The following is an 18,406-nucleotide window of genomic DNA, read 5'->3' on the forward strand; positions in this document are numbered from 1 at the left end:
CAAAATATCTTTTGGACGGACACTATAATTTACAGTTTTTTAACATGTTCAATCTGAATTTTCTTTATAATAAAAAACATCTATATTGAATCTGACTTCTCTACATCCAACTGACAGGTTTATCATTACTTTGAGAAAAAAGATTATTAATTTAACCCTTTTAGAAGGGAAGATATGGTCATTTGTTCTGGGAATGTCATTTTCGAGCCTGAAACCTGAAAAACAGGCTCGGGGTTTATTAAACTACTAGTAAACTACCAGAGTGTAAGAATACTCGGATACAAGTAAAAGTCCTGCACCCAAAATGTTAATCAAGTAAAAGCAAAAAAGTGTAAGCATCAAAATATACTAAAAGTACCAAAAGTAAAAGTAGTCATTATGCAAATCCATTATGCAAATCCATTTCGGAATAATAGTAAAGAGGTCTTATTCAAGTGTTGATTATATTTCACATCATTAAACCAAATCTGCAAATTAGTTAAAGGTATTACCTCTGAATTGTAGTGGAGTAGAAGTACAAAGTAACAACAAATTGAAATACTCAAGTAAAGTACAAGTTCTTCAAAATGGTACTAAAGTACAGTACTTGGGTAGATCTATTTGGCTACTTTACACCACTGTTGATTGATATGTGAGTTTGGCAGCTTTCTTGTTATCTTATGGTGGCTTAATGTGAGGAGGAGTGTTTTGTGAAACTGGTGCGCCCCCTGCTGGCAGGAAGCTGTTAGTGCTGTTATATTTTGACGTTTCCGTCTCCGGCAGACATATTGCTTACAGGAGCAAATTCTGGAAAGCTAGGAGAGAGAAAGGATTTAAAATTACTTCCAATCTTCACGACTTGATACACTCAACACGACATAATGGGTAAGCTGTTGGACAAATCGAGGGTACAGATTACTTGTTTAGGAGCTACAAATCCGGGTTTCTAAATTGGGATTAAAGAACATAAAAGTATCCTGTCACTGTTGTTTAGCTAAAGACGTAGCTAACTCACTACCTAGGGAGCTAACTCTAGTTTAAGATGCTACGTAGTAACATTAGCGCAGATTGAGTTGCTGTTTTATGCTATTTATCTTCGTAAATATTCTGTCAGCTCACTATCTAGTCTTAGGTCAGTGTTTCATAATGTATAATATGTCATATAACTAATTATAACCAAAGAAAGGGTTATTTGTTACCCCACTTAACGAAACGTGGCTAATAGCTAAGCTAATTAGCACCAGCTTTTTAGGATTTAGGAAGACACACGAAGCATATAGCTAAACTTTGCCTATATCTAAATATGAGTTATATCCACAGATCTGCTTGCTTGCCAGCTTTTTAAAGTTTCATTTTCTAATGTCTCCGGGTGTCGTGTTTCTTTGCATACAACTGTTGCTAATGTTAGCTGTTGAGCTAATGCTACGTAGTGTGCATGTCAAACCTTGTGTAGCGTTAGCTGTGTGTAAGGTGTTTTGTGGTGGGTAGAGAGATTGTTATTTGCCATTATACTTTGAATCACATAGAAAAGGTAATTAGATATCATCAATAAGATGACACATTTTAATAGTCGTATTTATTAGACGCAGATGGGTGTGCGTAGCAGCTAACGCTAGCTAAGCTATATTAGCTCTTTTACAGCCATGTCTTTCAACACAGTTCAGAATCAGAATTTCAGTGTATTTCCAGGTACGTTTACAGATACAAAGACTTTGCATTGGTGTTGCAAACATAAGGAAATAAGTTGTAAGAGAAGATATCAGTTATTGAAAGAACCTTTTTTCAAAAACGATTTAACATTGATTAAAATAAAGACAAAATATTTAAACCAAATATATAAAAAACTTGATATGAACATATGGCAAACTGCATTATATTGTGTATATACAGTTGAACCATAAGTTATTGTTGCTATGATTATATTCAGTTCGTGTTGTCAAACTTTTTAATATAAAATAAAATAATTAACCTAGTTAAATCCATATTTCTGACAGTTTAGACGTATCTGACAACACACTGTACTCACGTGTGGGACACCGGGGGTCGCCATGTTTTCCAGACTATTCCCTAGGACTGGGATTGTGCTTGTGTTTTCAAGCCCTCAGTATTCTTCAATTTAGTGTGAACTTACTTTTAACGTGTATGTTCAAACTGTCCCAAACCTTCTTGCTTAATTCTACATGTCACCTGGAAATATGACATACAAACAGATATGAGGTCATTGTTATTGTGACAGGATGTCTCTTAGGTTCCCTTTGTTTTTATGTTGGAAAAGTGTCCTTAACTTGAATCGCTCTCAATTTGTCACCAAGGTCAGCTGTTGGTTAAAACATAATTGATGCTATGAAGCAACACAGATGTTTTGATTTGTTTTGATATATCTGCGGTTGAAACTTCTTCCACCGCCCTACAGCAAAGGGCTTTTACTCTATGGCTTTGGTTGTGGCAGAAATCTCCGTAGAAGCTCACTTAAAATCCCAAAACTAAGACAAATCAATCATTATGGCTAAATACCACTAGGTTTAGGTAGCTACATGATCTCATTTGAATCTAGACTAAAACACCTCTCCCCATTTTACTCTTTTTCCTTCAGAGACTCCTTGCTGTAGTTAGGGTCTCCTCTGGAATGCCAACACAGACTCATCCTCTGCAGTGCTATTTCTGTGCCATCAAGCCCCACCAGTAAACAGTGGGTGCAGTTCACATACAGCAGCTAGTACAACCAACACAGTACAGAAATTAGCATCCAGCCACAACCTGTACTCGCCTGTGGCTTTACCATCTGGGCCCATTACACACATGCATAAGCTTTAGATCAGGCTGGTTGTGCTAATGGCCTCAAACCAAAACATGACCTCAATTTGAGCCACTTGTTCTAATATTTACCCTTGTAAACTCCTGTTGTTACAATGGGGGGGCTTTTGGCTCAGAAAGTTGGCACCACCGTGTGTTGGTGGCAGGTTTCAAAGTTGTCCCTGCTTCTCTCTCTCCCCTGTAGCCCTGGGTGACTCAGGGATCTGCACAGTGCCCTTTTCTGGTGGCATGACTGCACAAATGCTGAGAATGGGCAGTTTGTCCTGTGTGTGGGCACCACTTTACGCTAACTCTGCGATTTAACTCTATTGCATAAAGAGGTTTGTTCTGCCTGCCAGCTGACTGAATAGCATTGCTGTGTGTGTGTGTGTGCATTTTTGGGATGTGTAGTCCATTTTCAACGAGTGTATTTATGCAAGCTTTTATAAATAGACCGGTGTACATGCTCTGTCATTATCTGGACCTATTCTTAGTGATGAAACATACTCTGTTCCAGATGTCGCGTTAACCGAATGTTTTCCGTCTATGACGTTGTTTTTTTTTAACTGACGGAAAACTCTGAAAGCCGTCCGTCATTTTGACAGATTAGAACAAACTCAGAACAGCGCCAAAGTTTCCCCGCAGCGGGGCTCTAGTGTTGTGCCGTGTTATTATGCATGCCCTCCCTAAAAGGAAAGGATATGGTTTCCAAACCTAACTTTGCCGAACAGATCATCATAACATGGCGCTAACAGTTCACGAGCGAGTGTGCGTCGTCGTCGTCGTCCCCCCCCCCCCCCGGAAATGTTACGATCCTGTCCGGGCAGTGAAAAAGTCTAGCGCAACCTCTGCTCTGTTCACTTAATGTTCTCTACACATGATAAACATGTTAAGATCAACTTGAAGCAAACATTGTGTTGTTTCTTAATCTTGATTTCTACCTTTTTTTGTGTCCAATCAGAGCCGTCAGCCAGTCCGGCCAAAGACAACAACTACAGGATGAACCGCTACAAGAACAAAGCACTGAACCCGGAGGAGATGAGGCGCAGGAGAGAGGAGGAGGGCATCCAACTCAGGAAACAGAAACGAGAACAACAGGTATCAAACCAAACTGGGATGGGATGAAACAGGATGTGATTTTGGGGTGTGATAGATACCCTAATTGAGTGGATAGTTGGGATATTTTCACATTGTCTTATACCTACACCAAACCTATCAATCCCACTCATTATCTCTCTGTTTGACATTATTTCAGGATGTCATTTATGCACACTCAACATGGTCTGGCTTAACTGTGTCTTGTGGTCTCCAACTATCTTATATTCACAGCTTTTCAAGAGGAGGAATGTGGACGTTCTCAATGAAGAGGAAGCCATGTTTGAGAATCCTCTCGTGGACTCATACCTCAGCTCTCCAGTTACAGTGAGTGTCTATTTCTCCTAATACCTTTCACACAAAATCGATAAAGAGAAGCTCACACAGGAACATTGTTTTGATTGTTGTAGTCTAGTTCTTCTTCCAGCCTGCAGGTTGAGAAGAGTCAGTGGATCAAGTTTTGAAAATGCTTGTCTATGTGTTGTTGCAGGAAGGTGTCATTACAAAGGAAATGGTTGAGATGCTTTTCTCGGAGGACCCAGAGCTTCAGCTCGCCACAACACAAAAGTTCAGAAAACTACTTTCCAAAGGTATTTATCGTGTGCTTAGATGCAAAAGTGGGTCTTTTTGGACCCGGTGAGGTTTCCTTGAGGTATCTTTGTAATTTAAAAAAAATGTATCATTTCATATTCCAGCTATTCCTCAAAAAACATGTTTTGGATATCATGCCATTCACATTTGAAATTTAAATTGAATACATTTTGAACAAATTGTAGTTTTTGTATTACTACCCCAAGCTTCCATAAGTGGGTCAAAAATGACCCGCATGCCTTTCCTATGGGATCCTATGGGAACCTTTGATTCTTATCACCTGTTGCTGTCAGGAACACATTCACTGTAGACCACACAGATGACATCACACGTGACACCTCTCAGGAAGATTATTTTACACAGCCAGATCTGATACCTGTCAGTATAATAATAATAATAATAATCATAATAATAATAATAATAATACATTATATTTGTATAGGGCTTTTCAAGGACTCAACACCGCTTTACACTATAAGGGAAGGTTAGGGTGGGGGGGGGGGTATAGGACTATCAAACTTGATCAACCGGCATGGATTGATGGGGGGGGGGGGCTATGAGTAGACAAGAGTAGAAGAGATGAGTTTTGAAAAGAGACTGGAATACTGTGAGGGTCTCAGAATAGCAGCGATCTTTGCATCAATATGTTCAAAACGTTTTTTTATTTCAAAATGTTAAAAAAATGTCTACAATTATAAATAGTGAAAAATTAATTATAAAATATTTCTAGTGTGAACCAAAATATAATACTAAATATTATGCAAGTGATTTTTCTTAACCAAAAATGGCATAAAAACACATATTATTCTAATACAGGTCCTTTTTGACCCACTTATGGAAGAGTGTAGGGTCCAGTCACTCTAAGTGCATCTAAGGGTTAACAGTGAATCTACACAACTGTGCTGTCAGTCATGAGGTCACAATGAACCAAACAAGATGACTTACATCCATTGTCTTTACCTCCCTTCTTTCAGAGCCAAACCCTCCAATTGATGAAGTTATAAACACAGCTCGAGTAGTGGATAGATTTGTGGAGTTCTTGAAGATGAGCACCAACTGCACACTCCAGGTCAGTTTGTACTCGCACGGTTAGGCCATAGAGAGGTCGAAGTTGTTGTTGCTATGGAAACAAGAAAAGCTTCACAGCGGGTAGAGGGAAGATATAATTGGTCAAATGTACTGTCATTTGACATTACTCTCTCGTTCAGTTACCATAGAGAGAAAAAGTCCCTCCCTTTCCGGGGACCTCCATGGGACCTTATTTCGGAAAAAGTATGTATTGAAGTCAATGGAGAGAGAAAGACTATCTTTCAATCCCGTTTGAATTGTGCCAAGAATTACACACATGATGTTTGTCAATTGAAAAGAAAATGTTGCAAGTTAAAAAAATAAAACTGTGAATTAACAGTTTTTTTTTGTGAAACCGCTCAATGAACTACATCTCCCGTCTCGCACCACACACCCAGACGGCCGTCACGTTGGCACATTTCACTTCTTTCTTTCAGAATGAGGCGAAAAGTATAAAAAGAGGTGAAAATCACTCCAAGTCTGAGCATGTTGAGAGCTGTACACACACACAAGGGGAGTTACTCGGTTCCGTTAGAGCCAGCATGCGGGACCGGGATTTTGGGATTTGTAGTCTTTATAATTGCGTATTTTTCATTGTCTTATATTTCAAAAGTTTTACGACAAACTTACTTTTTTGACATGGAAATGATTTTTTAAGATTGACAAACATCATATGTGTAATTCGTGGCACTATTCAAACGGGATGGAAAGATAATCTTTCTCTCTCCATTGACTTCAATACAGTAGATGTGCGGGACTTCGCCTCTCTATCCTCGATGCATAACTTGTGTACCTTAGGTGTAAATAATACAATTTGTGTCCCCTGGCATGCTCGCTCGTAACGTTGTCAAAAAATTCATTTTTTACTTGGGTAGAATAAAAGACTAGTTTTTAACTGTATAATTTCTACAGCTCGGCACTGAGCATTGAGTTGTTAGCGCTTATTTCGAATGCTTGAAAAGTAACACTAACTAAAATAGAATTGATCGTTTGTTGACCTAACATGATTTTCTCTGTTCAGGCTTCGTGGTAAAGTATATTTGAAATGTCATCTGATTTTCCTGCATCATTGTTTGCCCTGCAGTTCGAGGCAGCGTGGGCACTGACCAACATAGCATCCGGCACATCCATGCAGACGAAGACTGTGATTGCGGCCGGAGCGGTGCCAATCTTCATCGAACTACTGAACTCGGACTTTGAAGATGTCCAAGAACAGGTAACCCACAGTGTGTGGTAAGATGTGTCATGTCCATCTTGGCTTGTGTTTGTTTGTTCTATTCTCTTATACCTAATGTTATTTCTTCCTGCAGGCTGTTTGGGCCTTGGGTAATATTGCAGGGGACAGTGCGGTGTGCAGAGACTACGTGCTGAACTGCGACATTCTTCCACCATTATTAATGTAAGTCCATCCTCTTTGCCTCTGTAGTGTTTCAGGCCCTGAGTTTCCTACCTGTGTTTCAGATATTTCTGATCCCCTCATGAGTTTTGCTCTCCTTTGTCATTTCAGGCTTCTGACCAAATCCACTAGATTGACCATGACTAGGAACGCAGTGTGGGCTCTGTCTAATCTGTGTAGAGGAAAAAACCCTCCACCTGCGTTTGAAAAGGTACCAATGATGAAGTCAACAACAAAAACTCTGATCATTTTAGATCATGGATTTTCAACATGTTGCTTCATAAACATGTAGAAGCCACAGCAAGCATATTGGTAAATAGAGAGGCGAAGTCCCGCCCATCTACTTCCGACCCATGGGACCTTATTTTTGAAAAATGATGTATTGAAGTCAATGGAGAGAGAAAGATTATCTTTTGATCCCGTTTGAATTGTGCCATGAATTACACATATGATGTTTGTCAATCTTAAAAAATAATTTCCATGTCAAAAAAGTCAGTTTATCGTAAAACTGTTGAAATATAAGACTATGAAAAATACTAGGGATGTCCCGATCACCTTTTTTTGCTCCCGATCCGATTCCGATCATTTGATTTTGACAATTTGCCGATACCGATTTTTCCCGATCCGATCTTTATGCAATGCATTAAGAGAAAAAAAAGCATTCAAGTTGTCCCTTAAGGTTATTTTTTTATTTCAATTGGATATTCTATCCAACATGGATATAGCTTCTTTCTTTCACAGCAGCATTGGATCAGTTCAGTTGTGCAGCATTGGATCAAAACAAAATAAAGCTTTCAGTACTCGTTAGCTTACTGCTACAATTAGACACTGCCCACTCTGTTGCCAGATTTGAGAGAAATAAGCAGGTCTATGAAAACAAGCCCCAAAGAAGCAACACATACATGATGTTCTGTAATTTGAAACCAAAACTAAGGCCTCAGGATGACGTTAAGACTTGAACATGGTCATTTTTGTTTTGTAACATTGAATACAAAATTTTTAAAAAGTATTTAAAATCCCCGATTTTTTTTCTCCTGATTCCGATCTTTTGAAAATCACGTGATCGGATCGGGACATCTCTAAAAAATACGCAACTAGAAAGACTACAAATCCCGGTCCCGCATGCTGGCTCTTATGGAACCGACTAACTCCCCTTGTGAGATGTAGTTCATTGAGCGGTTTCACACAAAAAAAAGTGTTACTTCACAGTTTTATTTTTTTAACTTGCAAAATTCTCTTTTAAATTGACAAACTTCATATGTGTAATTCGTGGCTCAATTCAAACGGGATCGAAAGATAATCTTTCTCTCTCCATTGACTTCAATACATACTTTTTCCGAAATAAGGTCCCAAGGAGCTCCACCGGAAAGGGAGGGACTTCGCCTCTCTGTAGGCTGTTCAGTTCAATCCATGCAAAACATCTACTACTGAAATAAGATGGATAGCATTGCAAAACATCATTAAAGACTCTCAGATCTACCAAGTAGTCGCTGTAATATTTACCCTGGAGATCGAATGACGCAGTGCTAGAAAAGTTTTGTAACTTTATACTATTTATTTACAGACATGGTCGTCTTATGAAAGTGTAATTCAATAACGTACAGTCTGTTTAAATGGTCTACATAAGCGGCAGTTCTAGGATAGAAGTCATGGCTAATATTGACTCCTATAGAGTGCCACAGTGACGCGTCCTAAAACCAGGAAGTTAGCATTTGACCACTTCCGGTTCCTTCGACAAAAAACCAATGAGATTTCTCCATAGGAGTTTGGAAAATATCTGGAAATAAGGTCTGTGGTTGAGACACATTGAAGAGACGGATCACGTTTTGTTCTACGACATTAAATCCATCAGCAGTGACCCCACTGGTGATTTCTGAAGAGTTTACGTGTCTGAAAAACGATGGTTGTTACCAAGTGGCTGAATAGGACTACAGAAGTCGTGGAGGACGTTGTACGTCATTACGCCGAACACGTAAACACTCCTCTAAGTTTGTTCGCCCTGTTCTGCTTGAAAGCAAGTCCCTACCTCCTGCAGACCGTTCAAACAAACGCTTCAACTCGTACCATTTAGAATCTGTAGGTTTGAATATGGATCTTAAGTTGGCGTGACGTTGAAGCAGCGACCCTGCTGTAGTTCGTTTATAGCACAACGTTAGCATTTTACTTCTGGCGACTAGATTTATGATTCGAAAATTATAAAAGTAGGGTAGACATGTGGAGATTATCCGGCTGAACAAAACGTGAGCCGTCTCTTAAATGTGTTTCAACCAACATGACGTAGCTAAGCTGCTCTGAGAAGGTTGACTTGTCGATCGTGTGTGATTTATGGGCGTATTTAAAGTGATGTTGTTTTTCATCAAGCATTATGTCTTTGCTGTCTAGGTGTCACCCTGTCTGCCCGTGCTCTCCAGGCTTTTATTTAGCAGCGACCCAGACTTGCTGGCAGACGCCTGCTGGGCCCTGTCCTACCTCTCCGACGGCCCCAACGACAAGATCCAAGCCGTCATCGACTCTGGCGTCTGCAGGCGTCTTGTAGAGCTGCTCATGTGAGTCCAGCTATACTCTCTGTTGCCTGTCTCACCGTAAATATGACCCGTAGATACTTACAATTTGTTTCTGCAGGCACACGGACTACAAGGTGGCCTCGCCTGCTTTGAGAGCTGTAGGAAACATCGTCACTGGAGACGACATCCAAACACAGGTGAGAGTTTATGGTTCAGTACATAATTCTCATTCTTGGTGTTTGTGAATATACAACAAGACGTGAGAGCGATGAGAGTATTACTTTTAAATAAAGGGTCAATTCAGATTTTGAAATGTCATCATGTGGGATACATCTGTGGAATTGAAGCACCATTTATAAAAATAAAAATAAAAACTGGTGGTGGTAACTTCAAAAGGGGCAGCCATGGTCAAATTAAGTCAAATTTAACCATTTATCAGAATCAGATTATTTATGATACATTTTTATATTTTGATTTAATTCAAAGTAGATTATAGTGTATTTTCTCTTGCCAGATAGGCTTCCCACTCAGATAACTTTCCGCCAAAATTATGCGGGAGACCCTTTTCCCTGAATAGCCGTTCAATTCCCTGACAAAAACAGCTAGAATGTCAGTCAGTAAATCGGCAAGCAACCGAGCCAAGTTGATGTGATCCATGGATGTATAATAAGAACTGGATACAGCCTGGGAGGCGGGGTCTCGTTCTTTCCTATGAGAGCTGCTCATTGGCGCATGAAGGCAAAATGGCCCAACTTTTGAGAGCGAAACGTCGCAGATTACCCGTCATACCTGGCTGTCAGAGCAGAAGTACCTGTATGTGCGCTCAAAGAGCATGCGCAGTCGAGTTGCCCCTAAGCCCCGCCCCCGGAGCTCCCACTCTCAGACCCGCGTTCATAATGCCGAGGAAAATAACTCTCAGAATAATGTGATTAGCACATTTTACAACTTGAGGACCGAATGTTTTTAACAAGGGCTATACAAGTGTTCATACTGTGTAGTTTAAAAAAAATTATCCAACGATTTACAGACGTCTCTTTCCCAATGTTAGTCAATGGGAAAAAGTCTTTCTGGGCCCAGCGACTGATACGAAAGTGTAGTACCGCCGTTTGGCCACAACTAATATTTTCCTCAGAGTCCGGCGCACTTCCTGGGGGCTTCTGTTGAACAGGTGTTTAGTTTTCCCTTTTTAGATATCTGTATTCATTTTCATTTGGTTTTCATGCTTAATTGTAAACCTTTTTTATAAACAAGTTTCAACCCCTCTCTGTTACAGGTGGTGTTGAACTGCTCCGCCCTGCCCTGTCTGCTGCACCTCCTCAGCAGCGCTAAAGAGTCCATCCGCAAAGAGGCCTGCTGGACCATCTCAAACATCACCGCAGGAAACCGAGCACAAATACAGGTGATGCACACACACACACACACACACACACACACACACACACACACACACACACACACACACACACACACACACACACACACACACACACACACACCTCATTATCTGACCCTTTCCCCCTCAACCATGTTTGCTGTGGTTGTTATACTATTTAATAATAATAACATCAATGCTGAAGCTGCTTTTTGGAGATGTGTTCCTGATTTTATAACTTCTCCTGCCCTACAGACGGTCATTGATGCCAACATCTTCCCAGTGCTGATCGACATCCTACAGAAAGCTGAATTCAGAACCAGGAAAGAGGCGGCCTGGGCCATCACCAACGCAACGTCCGGAGGAACACCAGAACAGATCAGGTCAGACTTGGAGTCAATATATATTACATCATCCCCTCTCATGGCACGATGTAGGTGATATTGCCTGACTCTTTGTTCAGTTTCAACTAAAAGGAAATACAAATATTTGCCTTTTAGATAAAAGTCACGCTTTAAGAGAACGTTTTTTTTTTTCAAAGTCAACTTTATTCTCAATCTTCCATTTAAGACCTAAATAAAAACATAAAAATCAATATATATACAAAATAACAGTCACTTCAATATTTTGAGAAGGCACATTAGTGCAGATTGTCCATCGAATGTGCATTATTGCAATATTGTCCATAGCAGCGTAAAAAGGGTTTGGATTTGAGTGTGTGGGGGTGTTAAAGTCCAGTGGGGGGGGGGGAGGGAGGGGAGAGAGTTCAGCCTTCCGACAGCCTGGTGGAAAAAATTGTTCTTTAGTCGGGTGGTGCTCGACCTCAGCCTTTCTGTTTATCTTTGAACATCCCCATCTTTAGCATTGTCATTAAATGTAATGGTGTGTTGTGTTTGTGTTTAGATACCTGGTGAACCTGGGCTGCATTAAGCCGCTGTGTGACCTGCTGACGGTGATGGACTCTAAGATCGTTCAGGTGGCTCTGAACGGGCTGGAGAACATCCTGAGGCTGGGAGAGCAGGAAGCCAAGCAGGACAACAGCGGCAGCGGGGTCAACCCCTACTGCAGCCTCATCGAAGAAGCATATGGTACTGCAACGTGTCCACACAGGAAACATTAGGAGCATGAAACATTACCAGAGACAAACGTGTAGTGATGATGTCGTTAGAAAGAAGGGTGGCTTTGTTTTGAACAGTAATCATACCAGAGTTTTGGGACCAATAGGCGCGTTCACACCGGAGTACTTTTACCCGTACTATTCCCGTTTTGTTCCGATAGTGCCTGGAATTTTGCGTTGACACCAAAAAGAAAACTTTTACCCACATTTGTAGTGCCTGCTAGAGAGGTGGGACTATCCTGGGGAGAAGCCAGTCCCCAACTCCGGGGACTTCCGGCCGGGGACTTCGGGTGGCAGTATACAACGTGAATTTGTTTGTGGCCTGCCAGTAAACCCAAAGCACACCGAAATAAGTCCCTGAGGGAAGATTACGCAAATCAAGCCGCTGACGTCGATTCTTCTTCTTCTGCTTTGGGTTTACTGGCAGGCCGCAAACAACTTCACGGCGTATACTGCCACCCGGAGTCCCCGGCCGGAAGTCCCCGGAGTTGGGGACTGGCTTCTACTGAAGCCTTCCGAGTAAATCGCCAGAACGCCGACACCTCCTCATCTCCACCGCTCCCATGTTTTCTTTTGTTTTGCCATAAGTTAGTCTCTCTGCGTTGGTGCGCGGGGCTAATGCTAATGCTAATAATGCTAATTCCAGCAAATACAATGGCGGCTTCACAAAACTTTTCCGAGTTTTACGGGCCGTGGTTTGCAATCCGCCCAGCCAATCAGAAATTGGAACTTTTTTCTCCCATGAAAGTACCTGCTCTCTAGCAGGGACTAAAAAGGGGGGAAAAGTTCTCATGAACTAAGTTCTCTTTTTGGTGTGAACGCAAAATCCCAGGAACTATCGGAACTAAACGGGAAAAGTACGGGGAAAAGTACTCCGGTGTTAAAGCGCCCAATAGCCAATACTTTGAATTTGAAATACTATGGAAGCATAAGTACTTTTTCAAGATTCAAAGTTTTATTGTCATGCACAAAGCTACAGTGTAGAAATGGCAATGAAAATCTTCTGACCTGAGCTCCTCCAACAATGCAACATATATAGTGAAATACAAAATAAAAAGTAGTGCAACAAGTCTACTTGGGTAGTTTAAAGATACTTAATTACATATATTGATCTAACTCTTATTTCACTTCCAGGTCTTGACAAAATCGAGTTCCTCCAGAGCCACGACAACCAGGAGATCTACCAGAAGGCCTTTGATCTCATCGAGCATTACTTCGGCACGGAGGACGAGGACAACAGCCTAGCCCCGCAGGTGGACGCAGCCAACCAGCAGTTCCTCTTCCCCCCGCAGGAGGCCCCTATGGAGGGCTTCCAGCTATAAGTCCCCTCCTCTCTCCTCTAAATTACACCTTTCACCCCCCCTCTGTACCTGCTTATCTCATGGAGACGCCGGGGTCAACCCACATCGACCCCCTACCGTTAACAAACACTCGCACCTCTTGGAGGAAAACTGTCCCGCTCTCCAGACACCCCCCCCCCCCCCTTTTTACAAAGCAGTGGACTGACTTCCTGCAGTGATATCTGGCCAATGGGAGAGATCCACAGAAACTGCGTCACTGAGGAAGTGATCGCCCTGCAGTGTGAGTCTGTCCCGGCTTCAAACACACACACAGACATGTAGCTGCCATGCTAACGCTCTCATCTGCAGTAGCGCTGGTTGGTCGGTTTATATAAACTCTCATTTCTTTCCCCAACGGGACATTCCTATTTTCAGGATTACCCATGCAGCCCCAGGCAAAGTCCTCAGACAGGGGGGTGGGGGGGTGCATGAGGTGAAATACACCTAGCTCTTGATGTCAGTCCGACCTTATTGAAAAGAGAGAAACGACAGATATATGATCCTTTTTTGTTTTAGTTATTTCCCCCCCCCCCCCGACACTTATTTATCTTAAACTTTTTTTTAGTGCTTGTGATTTCTTTATTCAGGCTTAGGGCTGATCTCTGCACACCTAAGCTAGAAGTGTGATTTATTTTTCCCTTCATTTAACATTTTCTCCCCCTTCTATTAACAGTTTCTTTCGCGGGATACATTTCAGAATGAGTGTAAAGATGTATCTGAACGTAGGAAGGGTTTGGGATGAGATATTGGAAAAAGAGGGGGAGGTATAGTTAGAGATCCAATGTTCGTCGTGTGCTGTGTTATTGATAACAATATGAATTATGAAGTGATCTAACCATTAAACAAAGCACAGCTGGGGGTTAAAGGGGGACACGGTGCCTTCACACAGCAGCAAAAGCATTCATATTTTTATATCCTTCAACAAATTAAAGAAGTTTAAAGGGTGAAATACCAGACACATTTATAGTTTCTGATTTCATCGAAGTGAACAAGACGCTGCCGGTGAACGTGGCGCTGTGCCCCTCCCTCCCCAGCTGTACGTGGTGTGGTTGTTGCATGGTGTTATATTACCCTGCGTACAGTCACTGAGTATCCCTGGCCAAACACACACACACACTCAGTCGGCACAGAGAGACCGAGAACAGTGTGAAGAAATGTAAAAAAAAAGAAAAAGAAAAAAAAAGTGAGCCACAGCTAACCGGTTTGGTGGTGTTTAAAGTGTCGTGACGGTGGTGGTGTTTTGTATAGTGCTATATATAACCTATGGCATTCTTTATCACTATATCTTGGAGGAGTGGGAATTCCAGCTGGTGATGATTTAGCATGGGTCTGTTGTGATAGTGATGTAAACAGCCTTTCCTCTGCCTATGAAGGAAAGGCTGTCCCCTCGTGGGTCTAAAAACTAACCCGGGTTTGGCTAGGGATACATGTCAGACGAGTGACGAGCCTAATCACAAATTCGAGTATGAGTATATATTTGAATTAAGATGTATTTGCATTATATATAAATATATATTTGCGCACACTTCATGCACACTTGCATACAACACCAGCAGACACTGTACACACACCTCTTACAGATGAGTGGCGAACAGCAAAAAAAGTTTCCATAGTCTTTGGAGTAAAAAAAAAAAAAAAGTTATTTCATGAGAACGTTTTGTTTCTCTCTCATGTGAAAATTGCCGTTTTGGCTTTTTTTTTTTTTTTTTTAGCACTTTTTCCGCATTTACTTTTTTAATTTTCTGCTTTAGAGATTTGGCCCGAATTTGAAAGGCGAATTCGGTGCGCACAGAGGTCTCATGGAAACTTTTTGGTTGTTTCGAGCCACGTGACTTACGATGGTTTAAACTAGCCAACTATAAACGCTGACCTGGGATCAGCTCTGCTCGCGACAGAGGCTGATCCCAGGTCAGGGTTTAAGGCTTTATGGATGGAGCAGAACTGATGTTGTGTGATGTTGACTGACGGCACTGTGTGAGGAACAGATTGACTCTCTGACTGCGTCTGGGACTGCGTCTGCTCTGTGGATTACTGACCCGCCTTCGCATCAAATCATGCAACTAAAAACAGAATTACAAACTCAAATATAACAGACTTAACTATTGGATATCGTGTATAACAAGTTTGGGATACACGCTCTTCAAAATCGTTCTTTTCAAACAATTTTCTGTTATATGGTTGCAATTTTTGGGGGATAATCAGCAACTTCTCCTATTTAGTTATTACATAGAGTGCAGAATATCATACTGCTACATCTGGCTATTCTAAGCTATGGTTAGTGAGATCGATGTAATCCACAGATCACGCGTGCTCCCAGCAGACATAAGAGTTGGAATCATGAATAATTGAGCTTCAAGAACTTTCCATGACAGATGTGTAGAGCAGTATTTATAACTGAAGTCTTGGATTTCATGGCCGATTCTGTGCTTGGCCTACAAAATAACGCCAGAATTGCAATGTTAAAAAAAAAATCTCTCTCTATATATATATGTGTGTATATATATACATATACATATATATACACACAGAAAAAACAAACACTGCATCGACCTGGAAAAACATTTATATTTCTGAAAAACAAAATGCACTCCTATTCACAAAAGTGCCAATCCGACCAACAAAGACTGGAGGTTCTCGTGTGTCTGTCTTTGACTTAGAGATTTGTTCTTCTTTCTATCTTTTATTTACTTGAATGTGCACACGTTTTGTGCAGAACATTGCTGCTCTATTTTCCTTATCTTTAAAGTTACATTATTTGCCGTGCTTTCTTTGGAAAAGTGGCACGCATTACCGTGGGCGCCTAAAAACAAAGGAATTGAATTAAGGCAGTGTAATTACCTGGAAAAGGGGAGGGGTTACTTGAGTAATTGCATAAAAAACAGGGCTTTCCAGCTACTTGTTCTCCCCCCCCCCCCCCCCCCCCTGGCTTCACTGTGCTAAGCTAAGCTGCAGATATTTGGAATCAAAGCATTGATTTCATGAGGTGAAAAATCTGAAAAGATTCAAAGATATTGCGGCCCCTCTGTGTAGAGAAACTCTGCGCTGATAGAAATGTACTTAGACGCGGCATGTGATGCAAGTTGTGGAAACGTAAGCGACTATCATAGCAGACAAATGCAGGTACTGAGGTGTTTTGTCATAGTTTAACCAAAGTGTTGTCATCCTGAAGGCTGGTTGAATTGGTCTACTTCTTGTTTTCGAAATTCAATTGATGTAATCGGCTTCGTTTCCGTAGAAGCTGCAATAGCTCAGTCCCTCTCGTCTCAGTTTTCTCTCAAGTTCAAGTACTATTAAGGGAGTGAGAGAAATCTGCAAAATGATCCTGAAGACTGCAATAAATATTGTCCTAAATCCCCCCCCCCTTTGCTCTAAGAGGCGGAGCTAACAGAGGCAACTACTTGACTTTTTTTTTTTTTTTCTAACATAACATCTGGGATTCAGAAATAGTGATTTACATTAAAAAGTATTATAAGTTAAACTATATGTATGTTCTGATACATTGACAGGGATTCAGATGCAATTCTAATCACTTCTGAGAAGTGGAGAAAAAGCCTCGTTGGAACATGTCACAGGAAGTAAACAAATATATAAAATAGGAGGTGAGGAGCCAAGCCTTTTCTGCTCAGCTCAGGATTTTCTGGGCTATATTTTTGGATAATTGTGTTGAAAGGTTTGTCCTAGTCAGGCTGCAGGATCAGGACCTTTGTTATCTAAAGGGGACAGACATCACTAAATATCTCAAATCTGACTTGTCTTCCGTCCTAGAAGCTGTTCATGTCTTTATCAAAATCTAAAGCCACGCTCGGCTTGGTCAAGTAATGTTGCTTCAAATGTTTACAATGCTACATGTTTGTAAAAAATACCTTTTCATATGCCATCACTGACCAGTCCTCTGCTCTGGTCCTCTCGTTTCTTTTACATGTATTTATTTACTCCATTCTTGTTTATGAATTTCCGTTTTGCTCAAAATGACCCATCTTTAAAAAAGAACTGTGACTTGACTTGACTTTACCGACGGTATGAATGAGTGACGAGAAACGTGTACACTTCAACTGAACATGACACACAAACATGAACATACAAGAAACAGCAACAATATAAAAAATGTAAAGGAAAATATATTGAATTTAAAGTTGTTCAGTGGAAATACTCTACAAAACAAATAAAGTTATGTTGCAACCCTTTAAAGAAAATGCTTCTTCTTTCTTTCTTTCCTGCCTGAAGATTTGTTCATGTTACAATATATAGCTTTGGACCGACGAGCTATCATGTCTTTCCTTAGTTTCAAGGTGGGCACTTCCATGCTGGAAATGAAGCATTTGTGTACAAAGATTCTAAGTGTGAGCCCTGAAATGAAATTATTTGATGTAACATTTTAATGGATACCTGTCCCGATTTAAAGCTAACAAATCAAACTTGCTAAAAATTCAAGATCCAAAGGTTTATTGTCATAACACATACACTCCGGTGTAATTATGTAATGTATGAAACACTTCGATCACAGGTTCATTAGCAGTACAATTTACAAGACATAAAACTATACATATATAAAATAACAATCAAAATGAAGTTAGCCAAGCTCAGGTGTTTAACAGTCTTATCGCCTGTGGGATGAAATTTCTCTAACACAACCGCACTCTCAGGGTACCACAGGTTTTATATAAACATATATATATATTCTATATTTTGTATTGTATTATATTTAAAGGAAATCATTTAGTCTAATGCGCCCCATGAATTAAACAAGTGATAAATAAACAACAACAATGTCTATCAGGTTGGATATCAAAGAAATGTATGCATGTGCACTTAGACTAATAATACAAATTGTGACTTTTAAATTGTCCGGCAAATTTCGACTTTTCCCTTAGTCACATTACATATTTGGCAATTGGAACAATTTCTTATGTTTTAATTGTTTTTAAATGTATTACCAGAGAGGATTAGGGCCACATGAAAAAAAAAATGTGGGGATGTGAAAGAGAAAAAAACTGAGATTAAAGTCAGAATTATGAGAAAAGAATCTGAATTCTCAGAAAAAAGTAAGAATTCTGATTTTAAAAATAAATAAATTCACATCCCGCCCAATTTTTTCATGTGGCCCTAATCCTCTTCGGTAACATTTCAATATGTTTTTATATTTTTTAAATC

At 40.5% G+C, this 18,406-nt stretch overlaps 1 protein-coding gene and 1 long non-coding RNA gene across 2 annotated transcripts; one reads left to right on the forward strand and one right to left on the reverse strand.

The window, feature by feature from the left end:
* The first annotated feature begins 707 nt into the window (after positions 1-707).
* Positions 708-14,465, forward strand: kpna6 (karyopherin alpha 6 (importin alpha 7)). Its single transcript, XM_079652724.1, has 14 exons — positions 708-864; positions 3,734-3,870; positions 4,102-4,194; positions 4,358-4,457; positions 5,433-5,527; positions 6,611-6,742; positions 6,837-6,925; positions 7,034-7,133; positions 9,305-9,468; positions 9,545-9,623; positions 10,700-10,825; positions 11,054-11,181; positions 11,702-11,886; positions 13,050-14,465. Exons 1-14 carry the CDS (start codon positions 861-863, stop codon positions 13,235-13,237), a joined length of 1,620 nt encoding a protein of 539 aa, XP_079508850.1. The 5' UTR covers positions 708-860; the 3' UTR covers positions 13,238-14,465.
* Positions 13,772-17,459, reverse strand: LOC307021017. Its single transcript, XR_013803063.1, has 2 exons — positions 15,768-17,459; positions 13,772-15,731 (listed from the first exon to the last, which is right to left on the reverse strand). It is a non-coding gene; the product is annotated as an uncharacterized lncRNA (long non-coding RNA).
* Between the last annotated feature and the right edge of the window lie 947 nt (positions 17,460-18,406).

Source organism: Notothenia rossii (assembly GCF_949606895.1).
Source record: "Notothenia rossii genome assembly, chromosome: 10".
Classification (NCBI taxonomy): Eukaryota; Metazoa; Chordata; class Actinopteri; order Perciformes; family Nototheniidae; genus Notothenia; species Notothenia rossii.

Excerpts from the sequence above, each read along its gene's own strand:
- kpna6 (XM_079652724.1), top strand. Across the intron at positions 4,458-5,432 it reads CAGAAAACTACTTTCCAAAG|AGCCAAACCCTCCAATTGAT; the intron begins GTATTTATCGTG and ends CCCTTCTTTCAG. Across the intron at positions 9,469-9,544 it reads CGTCTTGTAGAGCTGCTCAT|GCACACGGACTACAAGGTGG; the intron begins GTGAGTCCAGCT and ends TTGTTTCTGCAG.